The sequence below is a fragment of the Hippoglossus hippoglossus genome, chromosome 5, assembly GCF_009819705.1.
Source record: "Hippoglossus hippoglossus isolate fHipHip1 chromosome 5, fHipHip1.pri, whole genome shotgun sequence".
In the NCBI taxonomy this organism is placed as follows: domain Eukaryota; kingdom Metazoa; phylum Chordata; class Actinopteri; order Pleuronectiformes; family Pleuronectidae; genus Hippoglossus; species Hippoglossus hippoglossus.
Window position 1 is genome coordinate 17,386,748 of NC_047155.1, and position 15,072 is coordinate 17,401,819.

Genomic DNA, 15,072 nt, shown 5'->3' on the forward strand with positions numbered 1-15,072 from the left:
TTTAGTCTATGGTTTGAGAAAACTTTGTCGAGCTAACGTTTACTTAAATTTTCTGGCAACATCGTAACAAAGTTTACGAGTCGCCCCCATTGAGGTTTGTTTTCTTGATTTGAAAAGTGTTGTCTGAGATAATAGATAAATATAGTTAGAGAGGACCTGCTCCTAAAGTAAATATAAAGTATTTCAATATAAAGGGCCCATTCTAGGGCAACAATAATTCATAAAATTTAGATGAAACACACTAGCGAAAAACATCACTAGGATTATTCTATATTTAATTTATGTATATAGATCCCTTTCACCTAAATCTTACACACTGAACCTTTTACAAGTTATACTAAGTAAAAGTGAAATTAAGCGTATTAGGATTATGGATAAAGTATGAGGTTTAAGCATTGGTATTTGCTGAGATCACGATTGATTCAGGTCTGACTGGCAGGCCATAAAACAAAACCAATGGACAGGATGACGAACCAACCGGGAAATAATACACACGGAGGTTTGGACCTCCCAGCTGTGTGAAGAGTCTGTTGCTGGCAGGACAAATTTAAATACATCGCAGACTGGTATGGTAAGTCTGGTTTTGGCTAAATGACTGAGGAAGCCGTTAGTTTCATTTACAGGCCTGTTTACAAGCAAGACTCAGACCTCAAGCCCTCTTATTACACACACACACACACAGAAACACACAGAAACACAGATGCCGATTCAGCTGGCTTGCATTTCCTGTACAGTCTGAGGAGAGTTACTTCTGGTCATCAATATGCAGTGGGGTTAAAACTAATACATCGAGTTGTTTTTGTCTTTTTATTTTACTTATGGCAGTAATTAATTTTTGAACCTGATTTCACAAAAAGTCAAGAACATAAACTCACAGAAATCCACCTCAGAAATATGGCAGGGAACATAATCTTCGCAAATTCTTCCATTGTCGAGAAATGTAGCTTCGGCCAAGATTATAGACACTGAACACATTTTCATTCAAATTGCCAAATCTAGTCTTTGTTCTCACATCAATATTTTTTTCAATAAGCCTGATAACTAAAATAACAGAGATACCAAGGATTTTGTCTGTTAGTAAACCTCCTGTCATAACATTGAAACGGTCTGATTATGACACAATTTCCTGAAATTTTCCCAGAGGCTCTGCACTGTACACGACATTGTGTTGATAATGCAACACAGCTCCGAGCACAGTGAGTAGCTGTGGTTTTTCCTTTCCCTGTGACACTTGCATTAGCTTGCTCACAAAATATGAAGAGAGGCAGGGGTGGGACGGAGGGGGGGTAGTTGTCTGTTAGAGTGGTTACAGACGGGAGATGTGGAGTATAGGGTCCAGGCTGAATATTATGATCTATGCGCGTTGCGTGTGAGAGGAGAGTTCGGCCACTTATGGAGCCTATATCACACATTCCATATTTAACTGAGTACCAGCGCAGAGGCTCATATGTGAAACACATGCAGCTGACATACACACTCTTCTGTACCCCAGCAGTATGACATACAGTCTCAAGCCACATGTTGGGAAATAATCCATTTTTAGTCTCCAAATTACTATATGCAGTAAAACAATATGCAGCATATTACCTATATCTAAGCATCTGTTGAAACAGAAGGATGATGTGAGTCCAGGTCAAGGCCCTAGGGCTTTACTGAGTTCTTTTTAAACTCAGTCAATTGAGTGTTTGATAAATCCCTCCCCTGAGCAGTGATTGTCCAATCGCCACATATTAACAACTGCAACGAGACGTAGCAGGTCCGGCTTTGGATTTCATGTTGAGGGGTTGTGCATGAACCTGTGGTTACAGAGATACTTAATGTGAGCTATGAACTTTGTTTCTGCTCACTACCTACACAGTGTTGTATATTGTAGGTATGTAAGACCCATTTTAACAAGGTACCTCCACCAAGGAGGTTATGTTTTTGTTTGTTAGTTTGTAGTATAATGCCAAAGGTAGTCAACTGATTTCTATGAAATAAAATTTATATTTTTATGAAATTTGGGGAGATTTCTCAGGGAACAATTCATGGATCTTGATGAAAATGACATGTTTAGGGCACTGACAACGTGTACATTTTGGTACTGATACAAGCAAAAATCCAGATCTAGTGAATTTCAATATCAGACAGAAACATAAAAATGTCAGCTTGACTTCTTTTCAACTCATGGTTAGATAATGTTTGTTGCAAGATAACGATGAACAATTCTGACAGCGACAATCTTGAGAAGCCTCCTTCTGTCAGCAGCTGAAACCAAGAACCCATTGTTTGAAAAATTACTGGGATCTTTGAAAGGTAAACATGCCGCCGTTATCACAGTAAATTACATGTTTAGTGAAAGAAAATTTCACAGGCGTGGCAACAGTCAACTACTGTGAGTCAACAGTAAACTCAATCCCAGTGAAAGTGATGCAGATAAAAAGAAACACACAAAACAAATAGCGCGTCACATTTTTGTGAGTCAGCAGTGCATGAGCTGAATCCTGTCTGAGCTGGAAGGTGTTTGAATCAGTTTCATCATAGATGATTTGAAAATGTCCAGGTGGCTTCTGTCTGCAGCTTAACAATATACTCACCTCTGAAAGAACTTTTCAACTAATAGCATGTTTGTACAATTTCTTGCTGAGATGCGTCTCAGACTCATCAGCCGCCTTTGGCATCCATAATACATGCTGACAGTATTTAATTACATTGATATGGTAAAGTATGAAAAGGTGAATAGTAATTATAATGATGGACAGAAACTCGTTTTGCCAGCGTATAATGACAGAGATCTTTCACATTTGACTTCACAGACAAACAAAAGTCCTTCCAGCTACCTGTTGTGGTGGCATGCACATTCTTGGTGAGGATCTGGAGGTGTAGCCAACATCAACAACACAGCAACTGAACACAAAGTCTGCACAGTTCATCTTTGGCAGATTAAACAAGCAGAATCTTTTTGTTTGTTTTCCCTTCATTGGCTGAACGTTTGTACAAGTGTCTGTCATGTTCCCATAAACACCCTGCAATGTTTGAAGGAATAACAAAGTTGTTGTATATGTTTAATACAGCTATAACACATTTTTTGAAATCAAAAAGTGATTTATGAGAAAATAATTGTAAATAGTTTATAGAAAAGTTTGAAAATGAACAGGGTAGGGACAATAAGAATTCTGTAGAAATTTGGTTTAATGAAAGACTGCTAGTGTTTTCCAAGGAGGGTTCGCCAAAGCTGCAGGATTTGCTCGACTTTGGCGAGGAGGAAGTGGGCGCAGCCTGCAGAACACATGTATGTATACACGCTGCAGGAGGCTGTGTCATCTTGTTGCTGCGGTGAAACAGATTAGAAAGTTGTAAATGTTGAGGAGATTATTAGTAAATCCTGTAGCTGTGCTTCCTCTGGGAACACTTCTAGCTGAAGCTCATGCACGTCTCCTTCAAACTAAACAGCTCAATCAACCATATCACTGTGCAGATGACAGAACATGCCGTTCTTGGAAAGTCCTCAGCTTATTATACACATCAAGTGTATAACGCAGGTTTTCTGCCGTATAAATATCTCTTCTTGAATCAACAGGTTGAATTCAGCCCTGAAATCCAGAGCACTGACATTCACACATCTTTGTCCAGACCCTGTGGATCAGCAGCAGGCTGAGCAGTTACATTCCACAGGACATGTGACTCAGTGTGAATCCAAACCACACTGTTTTATACTCAAAGCTTAGTTACTGAAGCTCTGATGAATAAAAAGGAAAAATATAATATGTCTAATTCTGTTGTTCCTGGGATGACTGAGTATCTAAGTAGAGCCATGAGCGATGGCCTGTGACAAGCTGTGTCCCAACTGAGAGGCCCCAAGTCATATGAGGCCTTGGAGACTATTTCATCAGCCGATATTCAAACCATGACAATCGACTCAAATCAATTCCTTATACTGCTGTGTTTCATTTATTGGTGACTATGTTGTTTGACATTTTGGTTGCATGAGTGTCCTGACTATCAGCTCTGATGTCAAGTTCAACTCGTTGCCAAATTTCCCTGACCTGGCATATTATGATGTTTTCACTATGTGTTGGACTGAGTGGTTTAGTAAATTAGCATTAAAAAGTCCTACAAATGTCATAAAAGCTCTATATTAGTATTAGTAATAATAAAAGAATAATAATAATAACAATAAATAGAAAAAATTACCGACAGGAAAGGTCAATCTAAACAGGTACGTTTTTAATTGTGTCTCAAAAGAAGCATTACATTACATTACATCAGCATTGTGCACTTTTGGATTTATGTGTATTCCTCCAGTCAATGTTGTACATATATGGAACGCCTACACAAATTAAACAAAACATTTAAGTCCGCATGTTTTTCAATGAATTTAAACCAATAAACTTCAAACACAATAACAGCGAGGCTAACATACAGAAATGTATTTGCCCAAATGTCCCGTACCTCTCCACTGGAGTGAATGAATGAGAAGGAGAGGGGTGAAGCGGGAGTCACACCCTTATAACGAGTGGACGTAGGGGTACAATGTTCCACATATTGTCTATGGAGGCATATACATGTGTTATTTTAACAATAAATATTATAGAGGCATATTGGACACTGTTACATATTAATGCAGTATAATTGGTATTTTTATGATACAATTTGAACAGGCACTGCACCAATTCCACAAGAGATCGATCAAAATAATAAAACTAATAATAATAAAACTAATAATTATGTGACACAGACCCGCACTGCGCTGCTGACAGGCCTCCCCTGTTCTTTAGGTGTTACACTTTATTTGTCGGCCACCTCTGGAGAAACAGCACTGCAGCCACAGACTGAGCCTGTCACAGCCATTTGTGGCAGACCACCTCATTCAGAGAATTGCTTTAAGTTGCAGTTAATCTAATTCAAAAGGTTTTAAATGTCTTGGTCTGATTTTTTTCTGTTGACATTACATTCTGGACATGATATGTGCAACATCGATGTTAATGAGCAGTTTTTTTCCAATGATGTCATCCTGTGTAAAAAAAACTTTTTACAGAGAAGTTAGGTTGCTGCAGGATCTGAGTCATTGAACAGTGTCGTTGCAGCCTCCCCTAAATGGTAGCATAGAAGATGAGGGAGAAACAGCAACACGTATCGGTTACATATTCATGTTTTTGTCTTTCTCTCTCTGTCCTCTTTGTTGAAGTATCTTTTCTTGTTTTAGTTAAGACCAGTTATTTGACGCAGCTGAGCTCAGTTTTCCAAACCAAGCAGTGAATAGGAGGCAGTAGAAAAGTGGAAAGAGAAAGAACATGAGCCCCACATACGTACACGTGTGTTTGAGACTTTTCCCAACATGTGTTCACCTCATTATCTTTCTGCTGCTGCTCACTCTGCAGGAATGCAGGCCAGCAAACACATGTCCATCACCTAAACCCCAGTGACACACGCACACACACGCACACACACATTTACACTGTGTTAATCAGAGTCCTACACAGCCCCACTTCCTGAAGGATCCTCCACCCACCCCCCATCCCTCAGCTGGACCTCAGTAATCAGTTTACTGATGCTGGAGAAAAAAACCTCCTGGACATTTCACTGATACAGGAAAGATGCCATGGAGTCGTCAGAGAAATGATGCTAATGAAAAACACATGACTGGATCTGTGTGCAGTCATCTAAACAATAGCCAGTGGGTGGGAGACAAATGAGAGATGCAATTACAGCTGTGGTTTCCTCAAAAGAGGTCCAGTGTTCCCAGTATTTCTCACAGGATCCTGACATGTTTGTGCATACATACAAATATGCAAACAAACCTGCATGCACCCTTATTTTTTTTCTCTTTTGGAGGCAAACCCTCACATGCTCGTGCTCTGCTGTGAGAGCACAGAATAACAAACCGTGACACAGAGTGGACACATGAAAGAGTCTGCGGGCTTCCAGAAGGAGTTAAGATTAAGTCGTTCTGGCCCTGAGCCGAGCAGAGGGGGAGAAAGAAACACTGTGACCTTCAGAGGCAACAAACCCAACAGGCTGCCTTGTCCACCAAATGAGAGAGAGAGGGAGGGTAGGGTTAGTAACGGAGAGAAACAGAGGAAGAGGGAGAGAGGGAGGGAGAGAGAGAGAGGAGTAGGACAAGAGTGAGAGAGGCAGAGAGACGAAAAGACACAAAACTTGTGACTTTACGAAGCAGGGCAGGTACCAGAGGCAGGTAAGAAACTTTATTAGTTGTTTTTGATGAAAAACAGACAATAAAATGAGAATCTAGAGTGTGTTTGTGTGGGAAACAAAAAGAAGCAGAAAGAGCAATGTGTGTGTGTGTGTGTGTGTGTGTGTGTGTGGGTGGGTGTTTTTGGACTAAGGTAGAATCCTGGCACCATACAAAGTGGTACTCTGTCCTCAGAGGAGCTGCTGCACACTAGGATTCTTAAATTTTTCTCCACTGCACGTTTCCCATCAGTGAGTGAGGAGAGCTGCTGCTGCTGCTGCTGCTGCTGCTGCTGCTGCTGCTGCTGCTGCTGCAGGGAGATTGAAATATGAAGAGACAGACGATTCTGGTTATAAAAAATGTTGCTGACTTTGGCTTCTGCAGAAGGATCTTAATTTTTGCAGCTCATCATCAGATGGATCTTCAGGGTTTTACAGACATTTATTAAAGTGATTTATTTCTTTTTGCCAAATTCAATTTGACTTAATCCGCTGTGAAGTTGTTATTTAAACCATTTTGTGGTTACAAATCACGATGGATCATCTTACCTGGATGGGTGTTGACCAAAAAAAAAAAAGAATGAAAAGGAGTACCCAGGAATACATGCTTTTTTTACAAACCACAGGTACACACTGATTTACTGTATTTTCAGTGGGTTGAATATTTAAAAAATATCCCTCAGTGCAGTGTGCATGAGTCTAGTTTAAACTGGCTGATGATGAGGACAAAGAAGCAGTGATGACAGTTTACAGTCAGGCAGGAGACCAGACGCCCGCAGGAGCCTGACGGTGCAGAGCTCTGTGTTTTCTTTTCCAACACTCTCAAGTTCGTTTGGATTATAATCATTATATTTCTGTTAATTCACCATTTTTGTCAGAGCACCTTATAACCCTCTCACTGCACACCCAGATGTAGAGCCAGTCTACAGCTGCACGGCCTGCACCACTGCCACACCCACATGAGGAAATGTTTTGGCACCAGAAGTATCTTCTGGTGAGGATGTTTCCAATAGGAGGAGACATACTGTACATCTATCACTGGTGCATTGCAGAACTGACACATAAAATACACTGCATCACTGTTGTTTATGTAGAACAAACTGTAATTGTTGACAGAACAATTGAGTCACACGTCTAAGCTCCGTGGTGCATGACGTTACTCTTATTAAGTCTTTTATGAAACACTGGTAATTATCTTTGGTTTAAGGAATGACTCAGGCAATTCTGCAAGAATTGGAAGAAACTGGAAGGAGCTTATCGACAAAGAGCTTTGTTTCTCTGGCTACTTCTCAAGAGGAATAATATTCATCTCCTGATAGAAAGGAACATAAAGAACAGTTGCGATATGGACAGAATACATCAGTGATAATAATAACATATTTGACAGCACTTTAAAAGGGCTTGTAAAAAAAAACTAGCAGTCATTCAAAACAAATCTGTAACTCTGATATTTTTGGTCTTTGATGTAAAGAAGCTGCAATGAAAATAATTGTAATGACAAGAAATTAAATGTAATTTAAATCTCAAGGCAATTTTGAACTATGGTCTTTAACTTTAGTCAAAAATATGTGACATTTCCATTTAAGATCATCTAAAGTCTAATCTAAATTAATCCGCAGACGAGGTTCAAAATGAATTGTTGAACTTGGATACAGCAGCTGAAAAAACAATTCCACCATAGGGTCCATTGAGTAGCTGCATCAGGAGACGGTCCAGGTCTCATGGAAACTGAGTATTGGAACTAAAGATGTTAAAATATAGTTATAATGGTTTCATAACAACTGGACAAAACTAATGCTAATGAAGATTATGTGCTCTGACTAAAGCAACAGAGGCTGGTCAGTTTGCCATGGTGTGTGAGCCAAAGTGACACCAGACCTCCAGAGATTTAGTCCAAGAATCTCAGAAATCTCAGGAATCAAGAGCAGTTTTCCCACTGATATGTCGATTTACTTATTGGGGTCATAAATAATCGACCAGTGAGGCGGCCGTCTCTGTCTGTAAGTCTTTAGTTGTCTGCTGGACTGCTGGGAGGAGAGAGCTGGTTCTGGTTTTGAGCGAGGGGCTGGGAGGTTCTAAGTGGCTGAGAGGGAAAAGGAAGGGCAGTGCCAGGGATCACCGTCAGAGAAAAATTCAGATATGTTTTTCCAGGCGGGACAGTTTCTGGCTCGAAGCTTCATTCCTGCCCCATGATTCATGTGCGATGTTTATCAAACTGGCCAGACGCTGTTTTTACATGGAGCAAAGTGATTGGAAACTACTACAGCCTTTGTTCCTCCACACGACATCTACTGTGCCTCAAGCATTATGCATTTTGACAGCTGTGTGGTGCCTGTTTACAATTGGTTTGTGCTCACGAGGTACAAAGAAACAAACACACTGATTCATTTTGGATGATACAAAAAGTCTGGGATTGAGAGATGGCAGCAGCACAGGAGCTGAAAGGAAAATCAAAAGAATGTATCTGGTATTTATATGGTAGAGTCTTGATATAATAAGGCAAACATCTGGAGCTGTGTGTGTGTGTGTGTGTGTGTGTGTGTGTGTGTGTGTGTGTGTGTGTGTGTGTGTGTGTGTGTGTGTGTGTGTGTGTGTGTGTGTGTGTGTGTGTCTGTGTGTGTCTGTGTGTGCATAATAACCTCCTATCTTCTCTCCTGGGGAAAGTTTGAACTCTTTTGATGTTTTGGATGAGTTTTGTAACACCAATGTCCTCATTACTGCAAAGTAAAAACTGCTAAACTCCCTATTTCCACAACTCTGAAACACTAACTCAGAATGACAACATATTCCTGGTTAAAAATAACATGTGCCCGTGTATACACGATTGCAAACCTATAATAAAGGGTAATGTGTTAAGATAAATATCCATCAGAGTCTTGTTGGGATTTGCTCCAGCCTCTCCTGAGTCAAAGAGCTTGGACCTTCCAGACCTGCAGTCTTCCCCTGCGCAGCTCTCCCTCTGGACAAGTGCTGACAATAGAGCCTTTATCCCCAAACTTTTCCTCCACTGCCTCATAAGTACTAATTTCCTGTATCAGTCTCTGCCCTTCCTACACTGCCTTAAACAAATCACTCTACCCAAGACTTTCCCTCTAACACTACATCTTGCTCAAATTACCAAACCACAAACCAAATATCTGAGACTGTATTTATTCATCATTATCTCTTCACTCACGTTAGTTGTATTACTATTGTATCATTTGTCCTTTAAATTACTTACCAGACTAATTTCTTAGGCTACAAATCTTAAGTAACTTCAGCCCAACAATACACTAAGGTCATTGATAGAAATAATTTCTCTATTCTTTTGTAAGAGCAGCATCAGGCAGCAGTATTTGATGTTAAAATAAAAGTGCAGATGGGTCAACACATTGATTTACAAACCTGCAATCAATATTTTCATGGTTCAAATGCCAAACACACCTGCTTTTTGTTTGTCTTGATACTACAGTTTCAGCCAGTTCAGGCCTGAAAAGTCTTTAGCTCAACACAAATTGAACGAAAACCAGCAGCGTTGGGGAATATTTTTAGCAGCAAATCCAAAAAATATTTCCCGGCCCTTTCCCAGAATAGGAACCATCAAAATACAAACAGCTGTGTACTGAAGTTGTCAGTGTGAACTGAAAAGAGTCATTCGTCTTGGTCTGCACTGAGCCTCTAAATGCCTCCTAATCAAATGTACACATTAGTCTGTACTGGATACGAGCTCCCACACAGAGCGAGAGACCGAAAAACGACCAATGTGTTTGAGTTGTTAAACAGTATTGGTTAACCCGCAGATCCAAAATGACAGGCTGTGTGTCGTGACTTAACCCATGGAGCAGTTCATACATTCTGACATGAACTACCTCTGTTTTGTGCTCTGTTGTAGGACGATGAAGGCCGGCGCGGGACTCTTCTCTGCATTGGCTCTGTTCCTCCTAATGGGGGCAGTGTTCACCCAGAGACCTCGGCAAAGGAAGCCCACCAGGCGCCCAGCCACCACCAGGAAGCCTTCGGTCCTCAAGCCTGCTGTACCGGCAGAGCCAGAGCCCCAGGAGCCCACAGACTTCCCCCCACCTATCCTGGGCCCACCCTCCATTTATCCTGACTGTCCCCGAGAGTGTTTATGCTCCCCAAGCTACCCAAATTCTCTCAACTGTGAGAACCGGAACATCCGCGTGATCCCTCTCATCCCATCCAGATCCCACTACTTGTATTTGCAGAATAACTACATCTCGGAGGTGACGGCAGAGTCATTCGTCAACGCCACAGAGGTCCGCTGGGTCAACTTGGCAAACAATCGCATTCATCGCATAGACAAACAGGTCAAGAGAGTTTTCTCGATTCATATTTAGGATTTCAAAATAACATAACATCATCTAGAAATTCTTTATCTATCTCTCATGCAGGTATTTGAGAAGATCCCGGCACTGCTCTATCTCTATGTGCACCATAACCAGCTAAAAGAAGTCCCTTCAGGCCTCCCAGCCAGTCTAGAGCAGCTCCGCCTCAGTAAGAATCGCATTTCCAAGATACCAACTGGTGCCTTCAGCAAAATGGGGAACCTGACTCTGCTCGACTTGTACCACAACCAGGTAATCCTCTGCATTCCAATGTACCTCGGGGGCATATTACTACACTTTGTCGTTCAGCTGTAAGCAGCGATAACCACCTGCATCTCTGGAGGAAATATTAGTGTGTAACTGATATTTTACTGTACAGTGTATGTTTTTTTTCTCCTCAGCTGAGTGACAGTGGCCTGGGAAAGAACACGTTCAAGGACCTGAAGAGCCTCATGCAGCTCAATCTGGCTCACAACATCCTGAAGAAGATGCCTAATGGCGTACCCAGTGGCCTCATTCAGCTTTTCCTGGACAGAAACCGTATTGATGACATCCCAAGGCAAGTATACGGATCAAATATTTTCACAAAGCTAATGAAAACTCATACAAACACACTGCATATATTATAGTATGTGTTATGGCTTTTAAATAATTTTGATAGTACACAAACTTATAATTGAGAGAATGGCGACTCTGTCATTGCCACAGTGCACCCGGAATGCATGTATAGCTCCGGTGTACCAGGGAGGAACCCTTGCAACATGCTTTGCGGAATATCACACACAACTTGCCTTCCAGCAGGCAATAGTAAAACTTTTATGGATGTTTTAACGGGCCACCGAGAGGGGCGGTAATTGTCCTGGTGCTGCCGCTGGTCAGTCTGACTGGGATAAATAGCGCTGGATACAGCTCTACAATGAAGCAATGGCCCAATATTTTGTGTAAAAAAATAAGATCATTACCAAACTCTTGTGCGGCAAATATAGTGCATTTTGTCTATATTAAGTAGCAATGCTCACAGTGTATGCATCTCCCCTCTGATGTTTTTCATTGTTTTTGTTATGTTAGGTTTCATCTTCGATGTCACAACAATTAAAAATATGCATCTTATTTGTGTGAAATCCGATAACAATAATCTACCTTGTCAGTCAACATTGTGCTTCGGCTTCTGAGGTTATCGTTTCCTTTTCCGTCAGCTTCTTAACGAATGCATTTGTGTACCACTGTCCATTGGGAGGATCAAGCCACAACTTGTATCGATGACAATCATAAAAATGTAGGGGGATCCTAAGAGTACCCGAGAGCAACGTTTACATTGTGTTGCTTTAAATCTCACAATTCTTTCACTCTACTGTTCTTTCGTTCAGAGATTACTTCAAAGGCTTCACTCACCTGGCGTTTGTGCGGCTGAACTACAACCAGCTCAGTGATAAAGGAATTCCCAAGTCTGTGTTCGACATCTCCACCCTGCTGGACCTGCAGCTGGCCCACAACCAGCTCTCTTCTGTTCCACTCATCAACAGTCACCTGGAGCACCTGCATCTCAACCACAACAGCATCGAGAGTAAGTCCGACTGCATCCTCAGAATATGTGGGAGTTTGCAGAAATATATCCATGACACGATAAGTTGAGACATGAGAACACCGAACTTTAAAAGACATTTAAAGATTCACAAGTCAATAATTTTATGTCAACAATGGATCCAATGATGATTTGCAATGCAAAAAGCTCATAGTAACGACCCTGCAGAGAATTACTGCCTGACTCTTCCCCTGAGCTCTGTGGAGCGTTTTAGCATCTTTCAGCTCATGTATTTGTTTTTCCTGCCAACAGTCATAGTTTGGATTCACTCCCCTCGATGAAAGGTCAAATAAATCTAACAGGAGAGTGTGAGAGATGTTAATAGAGCACAGTCTTACACACACAGTATTTAATGTACATAAAGCTCTGCTGTGTACCAGACCTCCTAAACTGAATATCTGTTCACACATGTTTTTACATCTGGAATTGTTTATAAGGAGTCATTTGACTTAGTGTCCCATAAACCTCAATAACCAAGTGTATTTAAGTGGTTCAATCTAATTTAGCCCAAATCTTAAATCTCCATGTAATGTAAAGACATTGTTGCACCAAATTTTGCATCTCGAAAAAGCTTTTAGCTTCTTTTAAATTAGCAAATGTGTTCCAAATCAGTCCATTTTTTAAATATTTTGTGTAGATGAAAAGTGTTTGCTAAGATGTTGTAAGGTTATGAAATGTGTGTGATAGGGCTGTTTTTGTTCTATTCTGTTTATTTATGATTTATGCATCTTTAACCCTACAGTATTTTCCCAGTGCTCATTTATTTACAGTATGTTCAATGACTAGATCTACTCCTCCTGAAGCTGTAACCAAGAGCCAGTTCATAGTCTTGTGAGCAATTGTGATGTATTTAAGTTAATATAATGTTTCTTTCTCATTGTGAAACAGATTATAGATTTTCCTTTTAGGGTTTTGACTCTTAACTCTATCTTTTCTATGTGAGTCTTTTCAGGCACCTCTATTATGACGTTGAGCCTGATCTTTTTTTGTGAAGCTTCACAAACTAAATAACATGGTTTAAACGACACTTCAGAAGTCAATACCCATGTGAGGTGATTCCATAATAACAGACTGTTATTCATGTCTTCTTGGCTTGTCTGTAATTTATCTGATTTCTTGTATTCCTACTTTAGTGCATGGCTGCATTAGTTTGCTTACGGTGATTGATTTAAATCTTTTTTATATTTTTATATCTGAAGCATAATGGTCTGTTTTGGTAAGTGCCTAACTAGTTACCAAGATTGAAATGAGTCTCTTTTCCTCTTTATTTTTACCTTTTTGCTTGTTTGAAGAGAAACAACATTTGAAGTCTTGACATTCATGACTGTGTGGGTTTTCACAGGCATCAACGGCACTTTGATCTGCCCTAAAGGACTGCAGGGCGACCTCAATGATCACAGCCATGGTCCCAGACTAAGGTACGTCACAGGAAAACACATATTGGCACTAAATTAGAACAGATTAAATAGGAAGAGATGCGTAATGTGTAATAAGGAAGCTAATTAACTAAAGTTTTTTTAAATCAGGAGTCATTATATTGGCATGTTAAGAACCTGTTCTGTTGCCTCAGGTACCTGCGTTTGGATGGAAATCACCTGAGCCCCCCCATACCTCTGGATGTCATTATGTGCTTCAGACGCCTCTACTCAATTGTTATTTAGGCCTGGGGGCATACCCACAACCATAAACCACACGCATGCACGTGTACACACATAAATCACACACACATAAATCACACACACATAAATCACACACACATAAATCACACACACACACACACACACACACACACACACACACACACACACACACACACACACACACACACACACACACACACACACACATGCTCACACAAAGAGTCATAGTGCACAAATTGAATTCAAGGAAAATCCTGCTCAGTGAAGCCTGAGGTATATCCACCTGTACACCCCGTGGAGACGAGTTACTAAACGATGGATACCAGATGAATGAGAAAACTGTAAAACTTTAATTGTTTCATTGTTGTCACATCCAGAACAATGGCCTCAGCATCTGGGCACAGTGGACATGCAGACATTGAGGGTTGTAGGTTCTTGTAGAGGTCACAGTTTATCCATCCTTTTTTGTTTATAAAAAACTAGATTGAGTAAAAGCCTGAAAATGCAGGTACATCGACAGACACAACACATACGGAGGGAGGGTATTATGTTCGCTTGCAGATGTGATTGGAGCAGCTGCCCCGATTAAGAACCAACAGACCAGCGGTGGATGTCAGAAGAACCCGTTAAAAAACGTAACTACCATGTAGTTGAAACTGTCCCAAATGTGCCTGTGATTTTCAAGGTACTCCATGTAAAAATGTCTTTCTATTATTTTTATTCTTAGTCATCTGTATATTATTCTTCTGTATAAAGAAGCTTTGTAAAAATAATGGAAAATAAAACTTTTTCATTCATTTCCACGAAATGTGAGTACTTTCTTACCACCCACCCTCAAATGGTATCGCTGCATCAATGGACACCAATAAAGTCGCCATAATTCTGGAGGGAATAAGAATCAAAGACTGAGGTGAGACCAATTCAGTTTTAGAGTGTTTTGCTTGAAGGTTCCGTGTGGAGTGTTTGACAACATACACATTTCTGTTGCTGCTATCAAGCTATTGCACTGATCAACAGTTGACGTGGATGTAAACACATCAGCAGAGAATCAGTAATAATAACAAATAATGTCTAAAACATCATCCCTTAAAAATGTTTCATGAGAAAATCGTATTAATTCAGTGTGTTTGTAAGTCCTCAAGGTTTTTAAAGAGAAATACTTAATGTAAATCTGAGTTTTGTTTGTTAACAACACCAAAAACACAAGGTCTCTTTAATAAACACGTAGACCTGTTATTTGCGACATCAATGTATATTCATATATCTATGATATATATCTTATCTGCAACTTTAACTAATAACAACAACAATAATAATGATGATAACCATCATCATCAACATCTTCAGAATTATC

The 15,072-nt window shown here is 40.3% G+C and overlaps 2 protein-coding genes across 3 annotated transcripts in view; one reads left to right on the forward strand and one right to left on the reverse strand.

Annotated features, from left to right (window-relative positions):
• The window catches only part of fmoda (fibromodulin a), a 59,547-nt gene that overhangs the window by 28,688 nt on the left and 15,787 nt on the right, over positions 1-15,072 (reverse strand). The gene's annotated exons all lie outside the window — the stretch shown is intronic.
• Positions 6,018-14,519, forward strand: prelp (proline/arginine-rich end leucine-rich repeat protein). 2 transcript variants are annotated; one of them, XM_034586565.1, is made up of 8 exons: positions 6,018-6,175; positions 10,043-10,478; positions 10,563-10,748; positions 10,898-11,055; positions 11,864-12,060; positions 13,421-13,496; positions 13,649-13,805; positions 13,895-14,519. In XM_034586565.1, exons 2-7 carry the CDS (start codon positions 10,047-10,049, stop codon positions 13,737-13,739), a joined length of 1,140 nt encoding a protein of 379 aa, XP_034442456.1. In that variant the 5' UTR covers positions 6,018-6,175; positions 10,043-10,046; the 3' UTR covers positions 13,740-13,805; positions 13,895-14,519. The 2 variants fall into 2 exon arrangements, with proteins under 2 accessions (XP_034442456.1, XP_034442457.1); XM_034586566.1 differs by lacking the exon at positions 13,895-14,519 and adding an exon at positions 13,841-13,885 and having other exon boundaries at positions 13,649-13,801.

Excerpts from the sequence above, each read along its gene's own strand:
- prelp (XM_034586565.1), top strand. The coding sequence starts at position 10,047 with ATGAAGGCCGGCGCGGGACTCTTCTCTGCATTGGCTCTGTTCCTCCTA. Across the intron at positions 10,479-10,562 it reads TTCATCGCATAGACAAACAG|GTATTTGAGAAGATCCCGGC; the intron begins GTCAAGAGAGTT and ends TCTCTCATGCAG. Across the intron at positions 10,749-10,897 it reads TCGACTTGTACCACAACCAG|CTGAGTGACAGTGGCCTGGG; the intron begins GTAATCCTCTGC and ends TTTTCTCCTCAG.